A 16,387-nucleotide genomic window follows, 5' to 3' on the forward strand; every position below is an offset into this window, starting at 1 on the left:
GCAGAAAAAGAAAAGGAAGGCATCTATGAACTTGTCGAAGTCGAATCCTTGGCTGCTTTGAATATCGACCGGTCATAGTTGAGTCCCAATGCCTGCCAACTCGGTCTCCAGGTCCTCGTGCCGTCCAGCAGCTGCTTCGCCTCCTTTGCGTATTCTTCACGCTCAGTCTTGTTGGGCTCCATGGCAGCGTCGGGTCGTTGCGAGCGTTGAATTTCTTCCTGATACTTCTCCGCGTTGAAGTACTGATCCTTCTCCCATCTGTTCCAAAGTATATTAGCACACGTCCACGCCGCCGGAATTCCACAAAATGAAAAATGAAAAAAAGGGTAGACATACGGTGACATATCCGTCGGCGCCTCGGGCCACACAAAGGGCTCTTTCATTTCCACCGTCATCTTCTTCTTGGACATCGGTCTCCTCAGACGGCCGTATCCGAACTTGCCCAGGGGCCGCAGGCGGGTCACTTTCTGTTGCTCAACGTAACTGCGGATGCGGAGGACACCGACGCCGTATAAGCGCTGCAGGTAGTCGCGCATATCCAGCTTGTTGAAATTCAAGGGCACGTAGAATGTGGCATATCGGGGGGGAAGGAAGGGTGTGCGAATGAGGGCGATTGTGAAGTCAGGACTACATCGCGATTATATTGTCAGCCCGAGGAAACAAAGACGCCCAAGTGAGGAATCAGAGGAGGCTCATTGAGTTTTTTGAATCAGACTTGGTGAACTTACAGAAATACCTGCTTCCGCATCGACAGCGGCGCCGAAGGGGGCACCCAGTCTGCGGACTTTTTGGGAAATTTAGAGAATTTGCGCACCATCTTGATTATATATCTCCAGGCTTCAACTGTGAAGTCGGACACCAGATAGAAGCGCAAAAGTGATGGGTATATGGATAGGATTCGTGCTCGATTGCCGGATCCTCTCAACTCGGCGGAACTTTTGGAAAAATGCACGTGTGGCCGCACCGCCTACCGTATAAAAGTGCTGCGATAGCACATGTTCACAAAGTACAAGACCCTATCTACAACATTTTATGTGTACTCAGCATAGAATTATAAAACTAAAATTGGAACAGAATATCGAACTGTGTTTTCATTATCATCATAAGTTTGATTGACTTTTGCGTTATCATGCTGAGGGCTACCGCCCTTCAGACGCCTCTGATACATGCAGTTCTCCCAATCTCCGAGAACTCTCACTAATCTCATCAGTTACAGAATCAGACGGTCGTTCCTGATCGTTGTCGTCATGCTCATGCTCTTCCTGTGATTCCGATCCTGACTGTTCGTCCTCCTCGTCGCTGTCTCCACCTTCTTTCGACTCGTCGCCATCCCCATTTGCGCCGACTTCCTTCATGTAGGCTTCCAGCTCGCGAGCCATCTTCCTCGAGAAACCAGACGCTTCTACCTCGACATCCAACCGCTTCCCAGGGTTCTTCAAGAGCTGCTTCTTAGCGTCCGCGAAGGAAGGGCCCGGCTCATCGCTAACAAAATGGAACTTTCGTTGGAAATAGCGCTTGATGCAATTCACGTCACGGTCAAAATACATCTCCGCGTTTGGATGATCGACTGACACCATCTGCGGGAAATCGATAATGACCGGAACCAGCCGGATATTCTCATCGTTCTCCGCATCAGCAGGAACTTTCCCCTTCGCATCGGGATCCTCTTCTTCTTTGATCAAGATATTGAACTCGTTGTAGTCACCGTGAATAAGGCCAAACCGAGCAAGCTCCATGATCGTACCCATAAGCTCCGAATACAATAACGCAGGCTTGGGGACTCTCGAAATCTGTCGTAGCGGGAATGCGTCGATCAAGCTCATGACGATCGTGTGTCTGTTCTGCGCAATAGGTTCGGGTACTGAGAACCCGTTCTCTCGAAGAGCCTTCATAAAAGCAAACTCCTTCATCGCCGCCAACCTCGACATGTACATCCATGAACCTGTACTCCGATTGCGCAGGTAGTCTCTGTTGGTCTTGACTGTTCGGAAGGAAATGCGGCCCAGGCGATGGATCTTCAAGATGCATTGTGTTCCCTTACTATTCGCGACAACGACGATATCTGACTCTTTCCCGACACCGATCTGGTTTCCGACGGAGTAGATACATTTCTGCTTCTGGTGAGCGTTCAGCGCCAGGTAGTCGAGACCTCCGTAAGTGAGCCGGTAGCCATCATCTGAATGCAGAACAGAATTAGCATAAACATTCATCCAAAGTATATCACCAGTAAGGTGCGAATAACTGTACATTTTGCATTCTTCACTTTCGCGATCAAATTAGTCTTAGCCAGGTTGGAGATAGACCGATGGACTCCACTGCCGCCCCGGAGGCCTGAGAGCTGTACGATCAAGGGCGTCGGTACGACTTCATGATTTCTACTTCCAGTTTCGACCTATGCAGAGCCCTTGTTAGCTGTCAGACAACGAGCTGTGATGAAAAGCAGCAAAGGCGGGGCAAATGGCAGGCATACCGCAGTGAGAACGCGGAAATCCTCGGAAGTGAGATATCGAATCGCTTTGGGATCGAGCTTCATTCTTGTCCGTATCGACTGATAAAGGCGATTGTACGAAGGTGAAAGAAAGATATTGTTCGTACAGTCTCTCTCTATCGCCTGGCCTTGTTGCGGATGTCATGGCGGAAAAAAGTTACATGTTTGGAGCCCTATGCCCTACTTTCCTATTTGAGCTCTTCCTTGGTATATAGTCCTTTGCAAGCCACCATTGACATCGCGATAGTCTGAGTTGATTGTTCACAGAGGTCTTTAAGTACTTATAGAGCAATGATTTTTTTCCCCCATGATTGGAGCCACCACCCGATGTAGGTCGGGCAATCCATGGAAAGAACATTATTCGCCTTTGCTGCCCTCGGACTTATGTATGATTGTATATGATCCGCCTCCGTGAGAGCCAGTTACATCTTATTACATCCGCAACCACGCAATCACTTATAGTCTAGAACTAGATTGTGGCATGTTATTTGTCGATTCGGTTTCAAATACATTAAATCCAACCTCATCGGTCGCTATATGGTTGCACCCCGCACCCGGCCCAACTTGCAAAAGAAGTGTTACGAATGATCGTTTCAATCAAGCGGAATTCTCTTGCCAATCAGGGTTCTAAATCATGCCAGTTAGTTATCAGGAAGGATATTCAAATGGAAGCATCATTTGAGAGGCTTACCTTTCGTAAGATCACAAGGCCTTCAAGGGTGCTACTAAGGGGAATGTATTGCTCATCCTCCAGCTCTGCTCTTTCACCGTAGGACAGAAGAACAGGTGTGCTCTGTGTTTGCCAGCCGGTGATCGTCTTGGGACGACCGGCTTGGCCAACCACATCCACAGCCTGACCCACACGTACGTTCACGGTGAGTGGTTGGAGGTCCTCGTCAAGCGTAACGAGGAACCGTGGGTACATGGCGGTGATAAGGAAGTACAGGAGGTAGTGATGTTCGGCAAGGATGAATTGTTTGGCGTCGATCAAGGATACAACGACAGTGAGTAGGCCAGCGGCTGCTACGCGGGAAAGAACTTGGCGGTCGGTGTGGAACGGGTTCAGGGTCATCGTGCCCTTGCCCATGTGAAGAAGACCCTGGGCGATGCGGACCATGAATAATGAGTTTTGGTCACGGTGGTAGTAGCTTGCTAATTGCCTCAGCAACTGCGCAAGGCGGGCATTATTGGTACCCGCTCCACAGAGACCCATGGCGAAGATCGCGTTGATGGCGACATCATTGTCATTGTCGTGGCTGTACCGCGACAGTGTATCGTAGACCTTCATCTGCGGGTTGCTGGGGCTGATCAGGCCCATTGCAAGTGGGACAGCCTTTCGGATGTTGCTGGCACCGTAGTGCATAAGATGACCGAACTGTCTGAGAATCATGTCCTGTCCGACTTCCTCGCCCATAGCGATGAGGGACAGACCTAAGACAGCGTAGGATTGGACGAGTTCATCTCCTTTCTTCTCATCATTCTCTTCAATAAGGTCATTACAAATGTGGAGAAGCTCCTGCAGCTTCAACACCGTACCAGTTCCTGCCCAGGCACAGACAGAGGCAAGAACGGACGTCGGCTTGGCCATTGGGTGGTCGACGGCCTTGAGAATGTCGAGAATGACGTCGACCTCCTCCTGGCGGCCAAAGTACAGTAGAGCCAAACCGAGAGCCATGAAGCGGGTCCATTTATCTTTCAGATGCTTCTGTCGCTCCTCATCCATCAAGGTCGTAGCAATGGCTTCACTGACTTGATGATTCGAAGAGCCAACGAAAATAAGACCTAGTGAGACAGCCGCCATTGCCGAGAGCTGCATATCCAGGGAGACATCTTCGACGACGGGAAGCAGGATTTCCAGGAGCTCCTCCTTATTGGAGCCGGCGTAGGCCAGACCAAGACCCATGATAGCAGCAACTCTGACTGGTACGCTCTTCTCTTGCCAAACTTCGGGATCGCCCAAGAGAGCCAGAACGGGGTCCGCCTCTAATCGTACGCCGGAACCGATCATACCTGTGCCCAGCAAAGCACCAGCCTTGATTTGCTCTTCGGTAGCATAGGTAAACTTGTCAATTCTGTCCAAGCCAGAGTCGGTGTCCTTCGACAAGAGCATGCCGAAAGAAGCCGTTGTGGACAGCATGCCATCATCCTTTGTCTTCCAGATCCAACTTCCCTTGTCATCCTCTCCTAGCATCAGGTTGTCTTTACCAAAACCAGCATTGGCAAAAGCGTTCACAAACGCGCTTGCTAAATTATGTCTCGCAGAGTCAACATTTGTCAAACCAGCGCCTCGGCTGCTTTCCAGGTGCGTCTTGTAAATGTCCTCTGGATTTTTGGGTTCAAGAATATCAAGCTCTTTGCCCAGGGATTTGAAATGCTTAGAGATCGATGTATTGTTAAGACAGTCCATGAAGGATGTGTTCTCCTCCTCTTCGGGCATATCGAGCCAAATCTGCTGTCTGGCGACCAGGAAAGCCATTTGGTTCTTGAGTACTGGATCAGAAGTAGCGTTGATGTCACTCCTGATGAGATCCGTGTCGTTCAGTCGAATGGCAAGTACGATTGCTTTAGTGAGCTCCTTGTAGCGGACGTAGATCTCGTGTGCCGTGCGGAGGAAATGCTGATCTTCAGGATAGGTGAGGAGGTTAACCATGCTGACCATATACAGACAGACTCTCGAGTAATTGTTCTCGTCGAGAAAGCGGGGGATCTCCTCAATGATTTCCAGCTCACTAAGGAGGTCAACAGCATCGGCTTCGGCATTATGACTCAGGAAGTAGGGGACAAGCGACAATGAGAGATCGATCAGGTCCTGTACATCTTTCTCAGCGTTCAACCTGTTTTGGTACTCTTGACCGATCTCCAAAGCCAGATGCCTAATATATTCGTGACCCCACGAGCCGAGATCTTCTGCCTTTGTGAGAAGGCGATACTTCAGCGTCTCGAGCTTCTCCTCATCCCCGTACGTCATCCCGAGAACAGACAGCATATCCGCCAGTGAGTCCTAATTAAAGACCATTGTATCAGGAAAGAGCTTCAACCCAGACGAGATTTGGAGGTTAACCAACCTTGACAGCGCCTGCCGACCACTTCTCGTAGAGCTCTGTCAGTTCATCGTAGTGCGGTCTAAGAAATTTGAGGGGTTTGGGCACAGCGGTCATAGAAGAAGTCGAGGTCTTTATGAAATTCTTGATCGCATCTAAGGCAGGAGCATAGAGCGACATATCCGGTTCCTGATGAAGGTGAGACATATGGGTTAACGTCATCGGCCAACTAATTGAGATTTCAGCTCGATCTTATACCTTTAATCTCTCAACGAGCATCTCAAGCTCACTCTTCAGCTGCTGATCTTCTTCGCTGAGTTCCTCTAAAATAACCCTGAGCGTTAACTCTTCTGTTGTAGCAAAGACGCCATTCGGGACGGTGGCCTAGCCATTACATGGGTGGATTATGACATACCTTCCTTCGACTCCTCCTCCTTCTTTTTTCCATTCGCTTGTGACTTCTCATCATTCTGTGTCTTCTTCGCTCCGGGCAAATCCTTCACATCATCAACCTTGCCCTTGCCCTTGTCGGCGGGAGCTGACCTCTCGCCTTCTTTCGCCATTTCTGACGGGTACCTGGCGAGTGGGTCTCGGTTTGGGCGAGGAAGGTAAAAAGGTAGGATGGGAAGATTCGTAGAAGCTGCTTATAATCTCAGATACAGCAGCAGACAGCGTATTAGTGAGATCTCTGCACACTGATGGATGGAGCAGAGAGCGAATCCGGAGCTTGTTGATGGAAAGCAAGAGAGCTCACGCTCATCGCCGCTTGGGTGTTGCGCTACAGTGGAGCTTCCTCCCGCTTATGTAAGGCTACTTCACCGCCGAGATATGTATTCGCTTTTCGCGATATCAAATTATGGCAAACAAATTGCTACCTAGGCTTGAATATGCCGATGTCCATAGCCTAGGGAAAAGGAGCATCTGTGTGCACGCATTGTCGTGGTGCGATACACACCCGCTTAGTAATGGAGGAAACATATGTCAATGCTGGATTCTAAAGAAGAAAGACTTCGAACTCAGTAGGAACACTGGGTATAATTAGACTACACGATTCCAACTATCCAAATGGACTTTGCCGGTACTAAATCCGAATATAGGATGACTGAACATAGTTCATATTATACATGCTCTATTCTCCGTCCGCTCGCTCATGCGGACAGAACAATCTCGTCAAGGTCGAGCCCTCTGTCAAGTCACTGTCTCGACAGCCGCCATAACGGATAGCAAACTTCCTCGCGTATTCCTCGGTGTCTCGCGAGTAGATTAGGTCTGATATTTCCTCGCCACGGTATGACAACAGGGGCAAACTGCTCAGGTCCGGCAAAGTGAGAGAGAAGCGCTCAAGAAGCGGCATTAATGTTGATGCCTGGTCCAAAGGTTTTTCCTCAGACAATTGATTAATGGATGGCCCAAGAGTCATAGTTGAGTCTGCTTGGTAGTCGTCTAGAAATTCTTCAAGTGGTTGAGTCAGCTCGCTATGAACTGTTGCAAGAGTAAAAGTGCCTCGGTCGGGGAACATTGGGTAAAGCAGGTAATAACCCCGAGCTCGAATTAGCTCGAGTAGGTACTCCATTACAGCAGGATATCTTTTTGAAATAGATTTCTCGTCAGTAGACTTCTCAGACGTCGGCTGGTGTAGAGCGAGGCGGTCAGTGAGGAAAGAATGGAGGTCAGCCCATCCATCGCCGAAATACAAGGCCGCATGGCTGTTTGGAGCCTGCCACAAAAAGACAGGAAGCGTCTCGCCAGCTAGCTGCTGTGATTTCTGGATTTCTTTCTCAACTTTCGGTGGCGTGAATGGCTCGTCATCCGTGGGTCGTGATGAGGGAAGCTCGAGCGAAATTCCGAGTAATTTGGAAGCGGTGCGCTTGGTTTGAGCCGAATGCTTATATTTCAGTGTAGTATACTTCAAAAAATGGTAGAATGAAGGCGCCAGCTCGGTCTCTGGGGCCAATAAGAGCACATGCGTTACGTTAGGGTTTCTAGGATAGAAAGCCTCCACGGTTCTCAAAGAAGCTTCGACTGGAGTCAAGTAATGTGGCTGTATACGGCGGCGAAGAGTGACTGTGCTTGAAGTTTGAGGAGGCCACTTCAACTTTTGGAGGAAGCGTAGGAGCTGTGGATCAACGCGAGGAGGCAGCTCAACAGTCAGGCTTGGAGTTGATCCGAGGTAATCGGCAGCTTCCAAGGATCTAATTAAGCGGATTAAGGAGCCAGATGACTCGGAAGGTGCTTGTATGAGTATCTCGACGTGAACATCATTCCATACTTTTGAGCAAGATGTCAGTTATACATTCGCATGTTGAAGAAAATGCCACACAGTGGTAAGATCACCTTTGAGAGCGTCGCTATCCAACATCGATATCCACATGATATTCCTCGCAGCGGTCGGTAGTGCGATGTGCGTTATCTCAGACTTGCTAATCTTCCTTCGAACTCCTTCTGTGAAGAACCGATCCTCCCAAGACTCCCCTTGAGTAATGAGAACCTGCGCGCGGGTATAAACATGGACGTAGTCTAAACCAGCCGTCACAGCTCTCTCCATGCGAGCCTCAGTAGACCATTGAGCATAGTCAGGTCGACTATCTGTAATTTCAAGAATGTCAGCTCACCGCTCTGATGAATCTATTCAAGACCAAACACACCATGCCAGACGATCGGGCAGTCAACTTCCTTTATGCCATTGACACGTTGTATGCCTTCAACGGACACATCATCTCTCCCCATCAGCACAAAATGGACTTCATTTATCTTCTGACCGGCCATTCGGCAAGCGAGAGGCAGAAGATCGGAAACGCTCCGCAGGTTTGAGCCAGCAAACACAACGGCATGACTAACGGAGCTGCCATGGCGAGTAGGCGGCTTCCAGAAACGTTGCAAGGTCCTCGCTAAAGCATTAAATCTTATTTCGCCTTCGTAGTAAAAATCCTCCCTAATATTTGTCTGAGGATCTGGACGCGGAGGGGGCCCTTTTGCAGGGGTAACCGGCGGAGGCATTGCAGGCGGCCATGACTTTCCACCGCCCTGCCGTGCTTGCGTGAAGTCTGGGTTGAATCGTTCAACCGCGGGAGGTACATCCGTGGGCATATTCTTAAAGAACAAGTATACTAAGTAGAGGATGATAATTCCTATTATGAGCCGGCGAGGTCGAGGCGCTCTCCATTTATTTGCTCGCAAGAGCGGCTTTCGGCCAGTTCGAGGTCGGTGGTCGTCATCTTTCTTTCCGAGCTCTTCATCAGCCAAATACGGCCGCTTTGATGGTAGCATACTGTGCACATATGAGAGATAGCCCCGAAGGAGCTTCAGAATTCGAGGAGTGCATTGGAGGAGGAAAGATGGTCGAGTTGCTGTTGTCGTGATAAGGACACAATTGATAGCTGCTTGCGGGTGTTGGAGATTCCGCTGTTGGTTGGAGCGGATTCTCCACTGGCGCGATCTCCGCAAGCCATACTAAAGTGTCTTCAATAGTTCAATCAACGCCCACAACTGGCTATTATTGGCCACAGTCATCAGCTTTTACCATTCGAAGGACTTGATGGCTATACGATCTATTCAGGTTCGCTATTTTAACGGATTATTTGGTTGCATCTCCAGAATCAGGCCATGTTGCCGTTTGTAGACCGAAGCCATTAAATCGCAACACGCTAGGTGCCTTGAACCAATATCGGCAGTCATTTCGTATATCATGGATCCTGCGATGGATGTGGATGCTCCTGAATCGCGAGGCACTAAGCGTCCCGCTGAAGACACGGAAGCAACGGCGAGGCCTAAAAAAATCAGAGTCAGTTCACTCATGCCACCCAGCAGACTATCTATTGAATCGTTCGACTGACCGAGAATGAAAGCCTCTTGATCCCGATGTGGTGAACAAAATCGCTGCTGGGGAGATTATTGTAGCTCCTATGCATGCCTTGAAAGAGCTTATAGAGAACGCAGTCGACGCTGGCTCTACGTCTATTGAGGTCTTAGTCAAAGATGGAGGCCTCAAATTACTTCAGATCACCGACAACGGGCATGGCATCGACGTGAGCACCCCTTAAGTCACCAAGGTTACCTAGGGGGTTACTAATGTTAGCATGCAGCGGGATGACCTCCCCATCCTGTGCGAGAGATTTACGACCTCGAAACTGAAGCAATTCGAAGATCTCTCGTCCATCGGAACTTATGGTTTCCGAGGCGAAGCACTCGCTAGTATCAGCCATATCGCCCATCTCACGGTGACTACCAAAACGGCTGGCTCTAGCTGTGCATGGAGAGCTCACTATAGTGATGGGAAGCTCGTTCCCCCTAAACCTGGACAGAGCGCCGCCCCGAAAGCCACAGCGGGGCGTGGTGGCACGCAGATAACGGTGAGTCGAATTAACTTCAATAACCAAAAGCATCCCTGACTGGAGCAGGTTGAGGATCTATTCTATAATGTCCCTACAAGACGCCGAGCCTTCCGATCTGCGAGCGAAGAGTACGCCAAAATCCTCGACGTTGTCGGCCGGTACGCCGTTCACTGCTCTGGGATAGCGTTCTCATGTCGAAAACACGGCGAGTCTGGTGCTGGCATCTCAACACCTGCGGCAGCGAACACTGTCGATCGGATTCGTCAGATTCATGGTAGTGCCGTCGCCAATGAACTTGTTGAATTTCAAGTTGAGGATTCAAAGCTCGGTTTTCGCTCCTCGGGCTTGGTCACGAACGCAAACTACCATGTCAAGCGGACAACCATCCTCCTTTTCATCAACCACCGCTCCGTCGAGTCCACTGCGATAAAACGCGCAGTAGAGCAAACATATTCGAGTTTTCTGCCCAAGGGCGGACACCCCTTTGTGTACATTGACCTGGAAATTGAGCCACAACGCGTTGACGTTAACGTGCACCCAACAAAACGCGAGGTAAACTTCCTGAATGAGGACGAGATTATCGAATCTATTTGCGACGAGATAAGATCCAAGCTGGCCCAGGTGGATACCAGCCGGACCTTTCTCACGCAAACACTTCTTCCTGGGGTCACGACAATCGAGCCGTTGAATCGCAACGGTCCAGCCGCTGGTCCGTCAAGTGAAGGCGACGGCCAGGTTCCTAGAACACCTGCTCCAACGAAGAAGCCATATGAGCATAGCCTCGTGCGTACTGATTCCAGGGTTCGCAAAATCACATCAATGCTACCGCCTGCGATATCCCAAACGCCCTCCGGTGTTGAGGCGGAACCCGACCCCTCCAAAGTAGTTGAAGAGGGATTGCAGTACGAAACTACAGACCGCGAACCCCTTCGTATTGCCCTAACGTCAGTCAAAAATCTTCGCGCCGCCGTCCGGTCTACCATGCACAACAGTCTAACAGAGATGATCGCATCACATACATACGTGGGGTTGGTCGACGAACGACGGCGCATCGCCGCTATACAGGCAGGAGTCAAGCTCTACCTAGTTGATTACGGCATGATATGCAGTGAGTTCTTCTACCAGATAGGTCTCACAGATTTCGGCAATTTCGGCATCATCAAACTCGACCCAGCGCCGAAGCTGGTGGATCTGCTTCGAATTGGAGCAGACGCGGAGCGAGAAGCACATCTCGCTGCCTCGGGCCCCGGCTCGAGCCAACAGACAACACAGCCTGAGCAAACAAGCACGGCAGAAGAAAGCGAGATCTTTGCCACTGCACCGGACATAGTCGCAAGAACGCTCATCGACAGACGAGAGATGTTGAACGAGTACTTCTCTATTCAGATCTCCGCAGAGGGCCACCTTCTCACAATTCCCCTCTTACTGAAAGGCTACCTCCCGTCGTTGGGCAAATTACCACGTTTTCTGCTAAGGCTAGGCCCGTACGTCGACTGGACAAGCGAAGAGGGATGCTTCCGCACGTTTTTGAGGGAGCTTGCGGCTTTCTACACGCCGGAACAACTACCTCCCCCTCCTCCTGAAGGGTCAAATGCTGCTTCAGACGACAAGGAAAATCCAGAGTCGTCGGAAGAGCAGCAGGAGGATGCAGCTTTGAAGCGCCGTCGATTGCAGGTAGCTCGGATGCTGGAGCATGTTGTTTTCCCAGCGCTCCGGGCTCGTCTGGTTGCTACTACACGGCTTCTCCGCGGCGTGGTTGAAGTGGCGGACCTTAAAGGTCTATATCGTGTGTTTGAGAGGTGTTAACGCTACGCCTGAATACGACGGATATCTAACGCCTTCTCAAGAGCTTCTGGAGAGCATCTGGCGCAGATGCAGACGCAATCTTTTGTATGATATACACTCCGCAGCCAAAATCTCATTATTGGAACATGACCCGATTGAGTCAAAAAACCTTGAGTTTGTGCATCGACGAGTCAACTAGATAGACATACAATTGAAGAGAAAGAGAGTAAAAGAATTAGATGATCAACGTCCAAGGCGCAAAGCTTGGTATGTAGAATAAACAGTCTTGAAGACAAGGCAGTCATGCAAGAATCCAGTGTGCCTGCTAAAGAGAGGCAAAAAGAAAAGAAAACAATGACACATGTATCGTGCGTGGCTTCGTCACTTCAAACCCCAAGAACGCCAGAACAATTAAAGAAATCCTTCGCTTATCTCACCATATTCCCATTCATCTCATGCAGTCCGTTTAAATTTGTCATCAAAGCGTAAATCTTCGTCATTATCAGAACAGGTCAAACCGGTAAGGAAAGTTTCCGGTAAGGAAAGTGCCTAGAAGCAGACCCTGACGGAGAGGGCCAACTATTCGCGCAGGTCAAGAAGATGCCGCATACTTGCCGGTTGGCATCAGATGTATGTTGTGTTGCAATTATCTTGTGTATGGCTTGTTCATCAATGCAATTTCCCTGGCTATTGAGGCCCATTCGAGTTCTCTCTTGATGGGCTTATTGCGTCTCTGCAGTAGCTGCTCTTCCCACTTAAGTAGCTCATATCTGAGGCATTCTGTCAGCCAGTGATGCGATCATACGTGAAGTGGATCAGGGGCCGTTGCTTTTGCTGAGAAACTCGGGGTGTAGGAAGTTGCTTACACGAAACGCAGATGAGGCTGAATGATAACATTGAGTCTTCGGGCACGAACGAAGCAGCTAAAGACATAAAAGTCAACAAAGGTCCGTCGTTCGTAATAGTCCATTTTCACGGACAGGGGTAGAACTTGACTTACTATGCTCTCGGGAAAGATAGATTCAGAGAAGCCATCACTTCGGCAATACAGATTGTTGCTGATCGAGAGACTCCAACTCGGCAATGGACCAATGTGGCTGCTCCATCCTGCTTCCCTTTTCCTGGAAGAATTGACTGGTGAGCCTTATCAAAAACATTCAGGGGAACCAATCAAAACTCACTGATGAATTCCAAGCATCGGTCGAATTCCTGAGTCAACGGGTCTATCCCGTTGTCTTGAACCTGAGTTATATGCATCACGTTCTCTGGCCCCATCCGAGCAATGTCAAAATCTCTCCATGAAACTGACTCCCCAATGCTCAGAATGCGCCGAATTCCAAGAGCCCAGAGCATTTCAGGATTGTTGGCGTGGCCCAAATTGCCAAGATACATATATGGAAGAATTCTACTCGGAAGTGATCCATCACAGTACCGGAACCATGGCGGATCTGGAACGCTGGAGAGGCTATCTGAGTGCGTCGCAGGACTCTCATGCAAAAGCCTTGTTTGAATGCTGCTCAGAAAAGTGACATCAGACGGGTATGCGAAGAAATTACGCTTCCTATCGCAGTGAAGTCGCAGCCATGCCTCGTGAGCCGGTATACCTTCAGCGAACATCAAGTAAGCGATGACCAACAGTGAAGCTTCAGTGTAGCCGTCTGGACAGTGGATAAGGATCTTGCGAGGCTTCCGTCGAATGGAAATCATGGCAATATCTCCATCAACATCTGTTGGCGATTCCGGCTCTTCTGGGTTCGCTAGATAATAGATCCATCGTATAGTGCTTACAATGTCGTCTACCTCTCTTGTTTCAGCGGATGGGACGACAAGTGACCCGGAAGACGGAAATTCTAGCCGCAGAGGACCTTCATCGTCATCCAGCTGCCTATTGAGTTTAGCCAGATATCGAGGGCCAGGGATGCTGGCGAGATCACTTGTCTCAATCAAAAGGTCAAAATCTTCGACATCCTCGGAGTCGCCTGGTCCGGATCGCAATATGTAATCAGGCGTCGGCCCTTGCCAGACATTCTTAGAAATCTCGGAAGCTTTGGCCATCTCGCACATTTCCAACCGCTCCCACTGAACTGGGGATGTGTTAGACCTATCCGTTAAAAGAAGAACTCAAGAAGGGCTTACAGAAATCGACTACCTGGCCCGTGAGCTGGCCTTGAGAGTTGATAGCAACCAAGCGCGGACAACGGCGTTCAATTTCAGAGAATTCACCTATAAGTTCGTTAGCTGCTTTTTTTGCGGAAGATTTCAGTTACCAAGCCGGGAAGGGACTGACTTGAGAGGATGAATGTATGGTAGGTTGGGAGTAATCGATCTGGGTCATTCATATTTCTCCAATGGTGCTGTGCGGTGGCGATGTTCTCAGCGACCTCGAGGAGTTGATTTCTACTGACACCGTCTTGGCCGTAAACAACAATGTCTGATAGAGTAGCCAATTTTGCGGTTTGTATCTGAAAATTGCGAACAGAGAATCCCTCCTTGGGATCAATTGGAAGAAAATCCCAGCCGGACGGCGCAAGAATCTCACTGGGAGTCACTGCGCCTTTGAGTCGAGACGTGCTAAGATCACCGCCGACTTTGACGATCGTGATGCCTCTCCAACATTGGGGGGTCCGTCGAAGAGAACGTCTCCGGTTCGTGAAAAAGCCCAGTTGCAACTGATTTTCCGGGTGAAGTCCATGGAGCCAAGGAAATACCTGGCTGGGGTCTGGCAAGGGTTGAGAAGCCCAGTAATCCAAGGCAGCGGCTAAGGTTACAATATCGATGGAGTATATTGGAGGTGAATTGGTCACACGCGAGAACGTGTCGGGAGGATAGAGAAGCGACGTGACCTTCTGATCGTCTTTGGCCGATTGTACAGCAGTCTGTGAAGCTGCTGTCGAAGTCCCGGACGGACACACGGGTAAATGTTTGTTTGGCACCGGCGACGGGGTTCTGGTGAGATTCAGGGATGTGGAGATTCCCGCTGGCGGAGGGGTGGCATGTCGCAGCGTTTGCTGCTGTACCAACACCGTAGCCATATTCAATGGCAGCTGTGCAGTTCGAGTGTATATACAAGTCCAAAGTATGTTCTAATCAGTGGAATTGATACAAAGACGTACGGTCGCTGGCGATTAATAGTACATCTGCAACATGACTTTCGCGACCAAGTTTCCAACTTATGTGGATGGTAAGGAATGGATGAATGACGCCTGTGTGAGAGACTTGTTAGCAGATCATCTGAGGTACAGACGAGGCAATTGAATAGACATAAACACAAGTTGACTTTGCGTCCTGCGCTGCTCGGGAAGGGGTGGGAAAAAAGGATGAGAAGCGACCTAGAACATACGCAGTTCCCAAAGCCTACTCTCTGAAGGGCAACTTTGACTGTATGAAAGACGATAACGATAGCCAGAGAGGAATACTGATAATCGAATTCAAGGTATTGTCGAGTCGCGTGGATACGATGGCGTGGTGGTGAGAAGGGCGTCCCCAGTACGTGGTTACTGTATCCCCACTCAGTAGATAGCAATGCGACGGACCCGCTGATAAGGGAGAAGCGGGAACTGGGTGTCACGTCCTTGGCGGGCGCAATGGTAATGATGAATTATATGAGAAGCCACAGAAGAAGATGTTGAACAGTGTTGTAGGATGAGCTGACAGATAGAAAATGAGTTGAATCTAGCGCTATCTACTGCGTTTTCAATGATGAAAAAATGGTCTGGACGATAGCCAGAGAGTCATTGCCTGGTGTCTTGGTTTTGTACGCCCAAAAAGTACGGGGGTGGGGAGGGGTAGTCTAGTATGTATCCGTGATCTAGTCTAGTCTACAGTAGACTAGCACTACTAGCAATTCCCGTGTTAGAGCGAAATGTGGATTTAACTAGGTGCGGATGGCTCGTGCTTCCAGAGTGGGTGTTACTCTGCCCTCCAAACGACAATCAAACAGTCTCTTACGAAGTAAAGTCCGACTGCATGAGGCTGCACTACTGATGGCTCTTGATGATTCAATCCTGTTTCTGGTAACTTTGAGCCCAAATCGATGGTCAAAAACTATCGTCTTCGGGGGGAGCGTCTTTGAACAAACCCCGGATCACCAAGTGTCTACGGAGTACCATATCCTACGTTGGGCGACTTTTTCCTCTCCCATAAGGCTGACTTGCCGCTTGCAGCCAGAAATGGCATCCATCTTGCTAACACCAGCGCAGATGCTCTCTATTATAAATGCCATGAAATAGTATTCTATACTATCAGTCTGTGGCTTCCAATACTGAATCGAATGGCGTCCGGCCCCGGCCTTTTCTGTGCCCCCCACCATCTCCAAACTCTCACAGCATCCTTGACGCCAACAGTTCTTGGGTAACATCCAATAGGGGCACCAGGAGCGCTTTTCCCCCCCGGAAGGACTAAGTGTGGTCCAACCAACATCTGTGCAACCTGCCAGAGGGATGTTTGGAACCTAATTGTCGACCCTCCTGCATGGCCACCAGAAACTCTGCTGTCGGATCCCGGCCTTCTGATTGGAGTCGAGGCGATTCCCGTATTCTCTTCCCATTATTGTCCATCGTCTATCTTCAGTCACTCGTGGATGATCGCAACTCGGACGCCATGGTTCTAGAGTGTGGATGGCCACAACCTGAAGAATGTCCATTGCGACGGAAGCTATGACGACAAAATCTCTTCTCTGTCCTCTCGGACATACTTACCAGGTTTGCTAGGTACTGCCAAAAAGTTTCACAACGATAAGGTAA

The 16,387-nt window shown here is 49.6% G+C and overlaps 6 protein-coding genes across 6 annotated transcripts; 1 reads left to right on the forward strand and 5 right to left on the reverse strand.

The window, feature by feature from the left end:
* Positions 1 to 23: 23 nt before the first annotated feature.
* Positions 24 to 817, reverse strand: Aspvir_003932 (mitochondrial 54S ribosomal protein uL23m; the record flags this gene model as incomplete). Its single annotated transcript, XM_043267170.1, has 3 exons — positions 24 to 258; positions 337 to 627; positions 729 to 817. 3 exons carry the CDS (start codon positions 815 to 817, stop codon positions 24 to 26), a joined length of 615 nt encoding a protein of 204 aa, XP_043123105.1.
* A 322-nt stretch (positions 818 to 1,139) lies between these two features.
* Aspvir_003933 (protein kinase RIO2) lies at positions 1,140 to 2,533 on the reverse strand (the record flags this gene model as incomplete). The annotated part of the gene is made up of 3 exons (XM_043267171.1): positions 1,140 to 2,176; positions 2,248 to 2,392; positions 2,471 to 2,533. 3 exons carry the CDS (start codon positions 2,531 to 2,533, stop codon positions 1,140 to 1,142), a joined length of 1,245 nt encoding a protein of 414 aa, XP_043123106.1.
* Positions 2,534 to 3,085: 552 nt separating this feature from the next.
* On the reverse strand, positions 3,086 to 6,092 carry Aspvir_003934 (proteasome regulatory particle base subunit RPN1; the record flags this gene model as incomplete). The annotated part of the gene is made up of 5 exons (XM_043267172.1): positions 3,086 to 3,115; positions 3,180 to 5,489; positions 5,554 to 5,718; positions 5,788 to 5,852; positions 5,945 to 6,092. The coding sequence occupies 5 exons, from the start codon at positions 6,090 to 6,092 to the stop codon at positions 3,086 to 3,088; spliced, it is 2,718 nt and encodes a 905-aa protein (XP_043123107.1).
* Positions 6,093 to 6,658: 566 nt separating this feature from the next.
* Positions 6,659 to 8,796, reverse strand: Aspvir_003935 (uncharacterized protein; the record flags this gene model as incomplete). Its single annotated transcript, XM_043267173.1, has 3 exons — positions 6,659 to 7,797; positions 7,864 to 8,115; positions 8,175 to 8,796. The coding sequence occupies 3 exons, from the start codon at positions 8,794 to 8,796 to the stop codon at positions 6,659 to 6,661; spliced, it is 2,013 nt and encodes a 670-aa protein (XP_043123108.1).
* Positions 8,797 to 9,214: 418 nt separating this feature from the next.
* Aspvir_003936 (mismatch repair ATPase MLH1) lies at positions 9,215 to 11,666 on the forward strand (the record flags this gene model as incomplete). Its single annotated transcript, XM_043267174.1, has 4 exons — positions 9,215 to 9,310; positions 9,375 to 9,554; positions 9,612 to 9,878; positions 9,927 to 11,666. The coding sequence occupies 4 exons, from the start codon at positions 9,215 to 9,217 to the stop codon at positions 11,664 to 11,666; spliced, it is 2,283 nt and encodes a 760-aa protein (XP_043123109.1).
* Positions 11,667 to 12,291: 625 nt separating this feature from the next.
* pps1 (tyrosine/serine/threonine protein phosphatase PPS1) lies at positions 12,292 to 14,677 on the reverse strand (the record flags this gene model as incomplete). Its single annotated transcript, XM_043267175.1, has 6 exons — positions 12,292 to 12,415; positions 12,512 to 12,568; positions 12,646 to 12,766; positions 12,827 to 13,729; positions 13,782 to 13,868; positions 13,933 to 14,677. The coding sequence occupies 6 exons, from the start codon at positions 14,675 to 14,677 to the stop codon at positions 12,292 to 12,294; spliced, it is 2,037 nt and encodes a 678-aa protein (XP_043123110.1).
* Between the last annotated feature and the right edge of the window lie 1,710 nt (positions 14,678 to 16,387).

The sequence above is a fragment of the Aspergillus viridinutans genome, assembly GCF_018404265.1.
Source record: "Aspergillus viridinutans IFM 47045 DNA, scaffold_2, whole genome shotgun sequence".
Classification (NCBI taxonomy): Eukaryota; Fungi; Ascomycota; class Eurotiomycetes; order Eurotiales; family Aspergillaceae; genus Aspergillus; species Aspergillus viridinutans.